This window comes from Bison bison, unplaced genomic scaffold (assembly GCF_000754665.1).
Source record: "Bison bison bison isolate TAMUID 2011002044 unplaced genomic scaffold, Bison_UMD1.0 scf7180017853731, whole genome shotgun sequence".
Classification (NCBI taxonomy): domain Eukaryota; kingdom Metazoa; phylum Chordata; class Mammalia; order Artiodactyla; family Bovidae; genus Bison; species Bison bison.
In genome coordinates, this window is record NW_011484304.1 from 260,579 (window position 1) to 268,387 (window position 7,809).

A 7,809-nucleotide genomic window follows, 5' to 3' on the forward strand; every position below is an offset into this window, starting at 1 on the left:
GTAAAAGTTTCACTAAAATCAGCCCATTGCGTCAAAATTGTTTGCGACTTCTTATCTTCGAATTAATGTACCTTCGTTCTTTTTTTTTTTTTTTTTTAACACTTGCAGCATATTAGGTAGAATAATTAGAGTAACAGATGAAGTTGCCACATATAGAGATTGGATATCAAAGCAGTGGGGCTTGCAGAATAGGCCCGAGCCTTCATGCAACGGTAAGAGTTTTTCATTGATCGATTGAGTATTAGAGGCTTTTCTGTGTTATGTGTGCTTAATGGGAAGAAACGTTTTCCAATCTTTTGCCACTCTTTCAGGAAATGGTGTTACCTTGATAGTAGATACTCAGCAGTTAGATAAATGTAATAATAATCTATCTGAAGAAAATGAAGCCCTTGGAAAATGTAGAAGTAAAACTTCGGAATCTATTAGTAAACACTCTTCAAACTCTTCATCAGGTCCAGTGTCTTCCTCTTCAGCCACACAGTCCAGCTCTAGTGATGTTGTAAGTATGAAGACATGGTTTTCTACACCTAGCCCCTAGGGGTTCTATTGCTGGGATAATTCTATCTAGAGAGCCATGGCTAACTCATTTTCTTATTTGTTCCTCAGAAATTTTAATAACTTTAATGATTGTACTTTTTCTCAACATTGTGTTAAAATTTTCAAGCATACAACAGAAAGGGAAAAAATTTTAGTGAACATCCGTATACACTACCACTAGACTCTGTCATTAACATTATACTGGCTTACACAGAGCTATCCATTCATTTACTAATTCATCTTATTCTTTACCACATTTCAAAGCTGCACAGATGTTAGGATACTTCCTACAAAGTACTCTCCTGTGCTTGTCATTACCCACAGTTCAATGTTTGTCGTTTTTTCTTTGTATATAAAATTAACATGTAAGGAAATCTTAATTATACATTTAACAAATGCATACACATGTGTAACCCAAAATCCTAACAAGATGTTGACTATTAACATCTCCCCAGATGTTTTCTAGTCAATCCCCAATCTTACCGTTAGAGGTAACCACTGTTACGATTTTTCTAATACCATCAATTAGTTTTGTCCTTCAAAATTTTATAAAAGTGGGATATAAATATATATACCCCCTCAATCACCATTTATAAATGTACAATTTAAGTGGCTTTTTTTGGGGGGGGGTATTTATAGTATTGTATAGCCCTCACCACTATCTAATTCCAGGACATTTCCATCACCCCAAAAGAAACCTTTTAGTAGCCCCTAATTTCTTCTCTCCACCATGCCCTGGAAACCCCTAATCTACTTTCTCTCTTATCCTCATAGAATTTTCTAGTATCAGTTATACCTACCTACATTACTTATCCTCATCAGAGTTACTTTTGAGTTTGTTTAAAATTGAAATCTAAAATGGCCTTTATTGACTTTTATAAGTATACATGACAAAAAATAAGCTCAATGTGAAAAAGACAGTTTTTTGTTGTTGACGACCATTTATCATCATGGAGTCATAAATCCTCACATGCGGAATCTGCTTGTGTGCTGTTCTGGTTCCTAGAGCAGAGCCCTGGAGGACAGAGTGCTGAGCTGGCTGTCACAGACACAGGGGCGGAAGCAGAGACGCCATGAGAGGGAGCTCTAGGGACTGAGTGTGTGTGTCTCTGAGCTGCTGGGCAGAGTGTGAGGGCCAGGGCAGACTTGGGGAGAGGAGCAGTCACGGCCCAGGCAGCCCACAGACGGGTGGGGCTCGGCCCGGCGTCTCTGGGAAGTCCGGTCTACTCGGCATGTTTTTTTGGAGGGAGCACTGAGTTGTCATCGCTCTCAGAGAGTGAATCTTGTGAAGTGATTGTTGTGTATTTGGTTGAAGACATTGACTCAGGCACTGCACGTAGGCGCTCACTCTTCACCATGCTCGCTCCACTACACCGTGGTTCCTTTTCTGTAAATAAGAATGCGGATAAGCTTGGACCTCTGGGAGCTCCTTCAAGGCCGATTAACAGGGTCAGGCGTGGTCAGTGGATTTAACAATGAACAGAAACTCTCTGATAAAATAAGCCACTTTAAACCTTCGGAGGAGAACTTAAGCAGTTAATTTTATAAATTCCTCAGTGTGCTTCCTTTAACTCACAGATGTTCAGACTTAGTCCAGAGAGTGCTTAGCTGAAGTTGTTTTCCTTTCTTAATGTTGAACGTCTAAATCATTACTTGTCACGTTATAACTCACGTGACTTGTGTTAGGATTCCGACGCGACACCATGCAAAACCCCGAAACAGCTGCTCTGCCGTCCGTCCACTGGGAACCGGGTAGGGTCGCAGGACGTGTCCTTGGAGTCCTCTCAGACAGGCGGGAAGATGCAGAGCACCCAGACCACTAACACACCCAACAGCACCAACAAGTCCCAGGTGTGTGCAGCTTGTGTTTTTAATTGTCAGTGTTGAGTGTGGAATACCTGGAGTTTTGTACGTGCATATACATGTACACATGTGTATACACACACATTATGGCTTTGAAGAAAGCCCTAGGTTGAAGAACAAATGTATTTTATTCTAAGAGGTTCCAGAGCATGACAGTGCTTCTAGTAACAGGGTGTCCCGATTATCCCATGTAACATAAACCTTTGTGGAAATCTAGCACCTGGTGCTTCTTTATAAGATGTCTGGTCTAGCCAACACCTTACTACAGATATACAACATACAAATATTTGCTTCAAGTTATAAAAAGTTTCAGTTGTACCTGAAGTAAACTCACATGAAATTTTGGCATGACCTCCCTGCTATGTTGCACAATCTGAGAAGAACATATCCTTTTTTATTTTAAAATTCAATACCCAGTTGCAGTCAGCCATGGTCAGCTGATTAGCTTTAGCTTTGACTTAAAAAGGCCACAGAGACACTCTGGTAAGCTTTTTAGGTGCCTAAAATTTTATTCATCTTGAGTAATGAATCAACATGAGGGGAAGAGCCATTTCATACTGGACTCTGGCCTAAGGCCTTCACGCCCTCTCCAGTACATCAGGGACCCTGGGGAAGGCCCCTTGACAGTAGAGATTGACCGTTAAGTCAGTCACCACATGTCTGACTTAACTCACAGAATCCACTTTATCTGTACAGCTTTACACATGTGTGCATGTGCACCAAGCACAGACTCATTTAGAAATGGCCATTGAAGTGACGTGTGATAGCCGGAAAAGAGTGGCTAGCCATGGTGACCCCTGACCTGGCAACACATCTGCATATCTAATTAACAGCTTCTTCCAGTAATGCCATCTATTATGTGATGTATTGATCGATAGGTTCCTTAAGAAAAACTCTGTTAAGAAGTGGTCTTACGTTTTTTCATATTTCCATTAAAAAATTATGTAAGCCCCAGAGAGTTAACCCCTTAGCATGGTTTTCTGCCTATTAGATAAGTCAGTGTGTTCCTAATTATGAAAACTCCCAAGGGAGGTCTTACAAGCGCTGTGTTGAATCGCAATACTGATGTCTTTCTGACCGCTTTCCTTCTCTGCAGCACGGATCAACAAGGCTCTTTCGTTCTTCCAGCAAAGGCTTCCAAGGTACAACCCAAACAAGCCATGGTTCCTTGATGACAAACAAACAACATCAAGGGAAATCAAATAATCAGTATTACCATGGCAAAAAGAGGAAACACAAGAGGGACGCCCCCCTCTCAGACCTTTGTAGATAGTCGGCGTCGTGCGACGGACTGTCTTCTGTGTGCAATGATCTCACGCGAAGGACAGTTGGATAGGGACTCCTGGGAGACATTCGGGAGCCTTACCCTGTTCAGACGTTGATTTAGCAACTGCGTTTTTTCCCAGCTCGCCACGGAATGGATCATGAAGACTGACAACTGCAAAAACAAAAAGCAAGCAAAAAAGGGGAAAAAAAAAGGCTGCTCATTTGATAAGTCATATGCTATAACAGGGTCATTTTAAGATTTAAAGCTTGAATGTAAAATAAATCTATTTCTCATTGGCTTTATGCAGAGTTATAGGGGATAGTATTCAGTGTGGGTAGGGTGATAGACACAAGAAAATTTCAGAGGATGGGGTGGGGAAGGAAAACACAGGTATCATATAAGAAGTCCAAATTTCAAAGGGGAAAGTGATCTGTGCATGTTTTTTTTTTTTTAATATTTTTGCATATATTTACCATTTTATTGTGTGTATATATAGATGACCATATAGGAAATTGATATTTGTAATAGTGGATTTGTTAATACTTTTTACATAACATTACTGTTTAAATTGTAAACAGATTTTTCTCAGGATTAGTTTGAAAAATAATCTGAATTGTCATCTTAACATCCATCTATAGGGAAGTGATTAGTTCTATTACTCAAATTTGTTTCCTCAGCATTGAAATGACTTAATAGAACCCTCGTGACCTGCTGCAAAAATTTTCCTCTAAAGAAAAGGTTATGGTGGCAAATGACGTTTATTTTATTTTGTAAAAAAAGACAAAAAAATGTACTATGTACTTTTGTGTAAACACTGAAAAATCTCTAGTCATCTCTAAGAATTAACTTGCAACTGTTTTCTATAGTGCTGTCGTCTTGGGCAGTGGGCAGTTACATGACTTCGTGTTTGTTTCCTTTGCAGTCTTTTTTTTTTTTTTTCTTCCTAATAGGGAAAAAAAAAAAAGGCCACCCGCATCTGGTCCCATTCCTGTTGCAGTGAAACCTCGAGTTCCACAGACTTTGCATGCTGGCTCCTCTAACCCTGTGTGCTGCGTGTGCTTGTTTTTCTCATCTCTTATTCTTTTTTAAATTCATGCTTAACAACTGTGGGAGAGAATAACTGTAAACAGCTTTAATTAAATCATACTTATAAAAAACTATTTTCTTAAACTCCACTTTATGCTTTTGGTATTGTTGATCTTTAAAAATTAAATGGTCTTTGATAATGGATCTATTTTGTATTGCCTTATTAAGACCAAATACTTCTTGTCATCCCATTCTTTATCCTCTCCTTTCATGGAATTGTTATCTTTAATTAAAACTTTTTTAAACATTGGCTTGTTTCAATCATACTGTAAATTTTGGTTGTGGTCAGTTTTGAGTGCAAATGAGATGTATCATTCTGTTATTCATCACGTGTTGAGTTTGAAACTCAGTTGGAAATACTTAATAGAATGTAAGTGGTATTTCTGAAAATGCTTTCTTTCAAGGTGAACGCTTTTATGTTTAGCATCAGTGTCTGTGGCTCTGTTAATTACAGCCATTTCTGAGATGAGATTCTTTTATATATATATATATACATATAAAGTACTATTATTGGCTTTTAGGAATTTCTTTTATATACGTTTATGAAATACTGAAGACCAACCAGACCGTTAATGGACACTTAGTGCAACTTTTTATAAAGAAAATAATGCTAAAATAAGACCAAAACTGATGTCATCACTGAAATTAACAGTTTTCAATATGTTCGTATTTTAATTCACAATGGAAAAATGTGTTCCAAAACTGGAAATTCATAATACTTGTGTAAAGCGTGGAAGATTTTAAATGTGATGTTATTTTGACAATGTTTGAAATTTTAGAGTCACATTTTATTCTGATCAGAATTTTTATCAAGATGTTGAGCTTTTGTTTTTTTGAAACTGGTTTGTCATAACATATTGTGCATAATCACAGTATTTATTTTCTAGGATTATTGTGAATGTGTAGACTTATGTTTACTGCTAAGGGAACAATTATTTATAAAACAATATTAAATCCAGTATTAGCTGCCTATTTCAGACACTTAATACTTGCAGAGACCCATGTTACATTTACCACACTGAAGTTTTGTTTTGTTTTGTTTTCAAGAATCACCTTCATTGTTGAAAGTAAATGTACTCTTAGGGTGCAGATATTAGTGTTCCAATAAGCATGTGATTATATTAAGGTGGTGGTAGCGGGAAGATAATCTTGATTCCATTGGGAATCTTAGGTTTTCGTAAATTTATTGGGAAAATAGTTTTTCCTGTACTGCTGACGTTTCTTTTTGGTAAACAGTATCTTTCTAAAAGAAAAGCATGAAGGAGAAATTGAGGTGTGTACATTTCCTCAAATGACCAGCATTGTATTCGTGAATACTGTGTATCTTGCAATGAACAGTGTGGAAGCTGTTCATTTTTCAACCTGAAGTAAAATACTTTCAAGAACTTTTAGTTTGCCTGCTCATTTGTTTTGTACATTTCATCTCTGTATTTGACTCCTGTCTTTTTTTATTTTTTGAGTTTAAATACTTTCTCTAAAGATTTTGTGACTATGTCGGAAACGTGCCATTTAGATACTACAGTCCATCCATATCCATGGGTCATAACCTTCCTGTGCTAGTACTTGTAGAGAGGGACCTTTCAAATTCTGCCTTACTGTGGTGACATTTCTCTGGCGGTCACGTATGTGTACGTGGCTGGTGTGGAAACTCCTTAAAAAGTCATAATAAGCTTATCAATACTGGTTTTTAGAGGCGCTGATGTGTCAAAGAGGGGTCCGTCAGCGCAAAGTCTGAGTGGTTATGCTTTGATGATAAGGGTAAATGCATTTTTTTTCTTCTGAAGGTGCCCAGTTTTTAGTGTCTTTGATTTGTTCGGAGATGCTGCACATGGCTTGCAAATCTAGCTTTGACCTGTGGGGTCTACTGTTGCCTTCCAGTCTTTTAACAGTTGACCATATTATTATATGTTCGTTCTGATTTGAGTGTTTTACTTGGATTTTGAGCCTCTCATTAATATTTAGGTTATCTGCTTTGGCTCCACATATTCCTGGATAAAGTCTTCACAGAGCAACGTGTGGTAGGGAGAGCATGTTAATAGTCTTTTTTTTTTTTCTGCTGGAGTCTCATATCTCCATGTGTTTTCTTTTTGTTCCCTTCCCCATGTTACCGTGTGTGTACACTGTATTTCCCTTAACCTATGGACTACTGTTTGGGGACTCTGAGCTGTAGGTGAGTCACAAGAGAGTATGACGGCTCTGAGCTACAGGACTGTATTACTGGACATGTATTCATTGCAAAGACCTCTCTAGTGACGAGGATGTAATTTCTTAGGTTGCTCTGTAGAAATCCCTGGGAATCACCATCATAGGGTATTGTTAATAAGTTTTGCTGATGTTTTTATTGTTCATGGCATACCTTCCCAATTTTAACATTGATCTGAAGCTTGAAACCAGTCAGTTCCTTGAGTTAAACCACATGCTGTTGAGTTCTTAAGAGTTTCAGTCACTAACTCTAGATTGTTGATAGGAAATTAGTTGCTTGTCAGTTAACTTTTCAAACATTAAATGGTAAAGTATAAAAAGAGATAGCCCCAGTTTTGCTGTGATAAGTATTTAAATGTCAAATAAATAATCAGAAGAGTGCATGCTTATCTATCAGTTCTTACTCTCATTAACTGTTTGAGTTAGTGGAAAGCCACATTCTCATATGGTATTTTGTGAGCAGCGTATTCAATAAATGACTGTTAAACCTGAGTGGGCAAGTTATATTTCGTAGTTACGGTTTATCCTGATGGTCATCGGTGACGTAGTTCATGTGGTGAAATGTGTAGAGAATGATGTAGTACTGAAGTGAGAGCAGAGATACATGTGAGCAGTTCCTTGGAAAGGCTGCTGATCTGTTGGCTATCCAGAGTGAAATATTTAAGGAGAATTTTTGGCTAATAAACTGCTACCCTGCTAATGTTTGTTGTACTTGTGTCAGGTTGGGTTTTTTTTTCCCCTGAGTATTTGGCTTTACATTTTCTACTTGAGTGTGTGCCTTACTAAGTTTAAGTTTAGCCCAGTCCACATTCTGCTCGCCTGAAGGAGGTAACACTTCAGAAAGCAGCTGAACC

At 38.0% G+C, this 7,809-nt stretch overlaps 1 protein-coding gene across 3 annotated transcripts in view; it reads left to right on the plus strand.

Annotated features, from left to right (window-relative positions):
- PAPD5 (PAP associated domain containing 5) overlaps positions 1–6,138 on the plus strand; it is a 70,094-nt gene extending 63,956 nt beyond the window's left edge. Inside the window, exons 9-12 of one of the 3 annotated variants that reach the window (XM_010855104.1) lie at positions 109–212; positions 312–499; positions 2,224–2,388; positions 3,497–6,138. In XM_010855104.1, the coding sequence (XP_010853406.1) occupies positions 109–212; positions 312–499; positions 2,224–2,388; positions 3,497–3,673 (634 nt within the window). In that variant the 3' untranslated portion in view covers positions 3,674–6,138. The remainder of the gene's footprint in view (positions 1–108; positions 213–311; positions 500–2,223; positions 2,389–3,496) is intronic. The other 2 variants (XM_010855114.1, XM_010855101.1) reach the window with 2 other exon arrangements.
- The last annotated feature ends 1,671 nt before the right edge of the window (positions 6,139–7,809 follow it).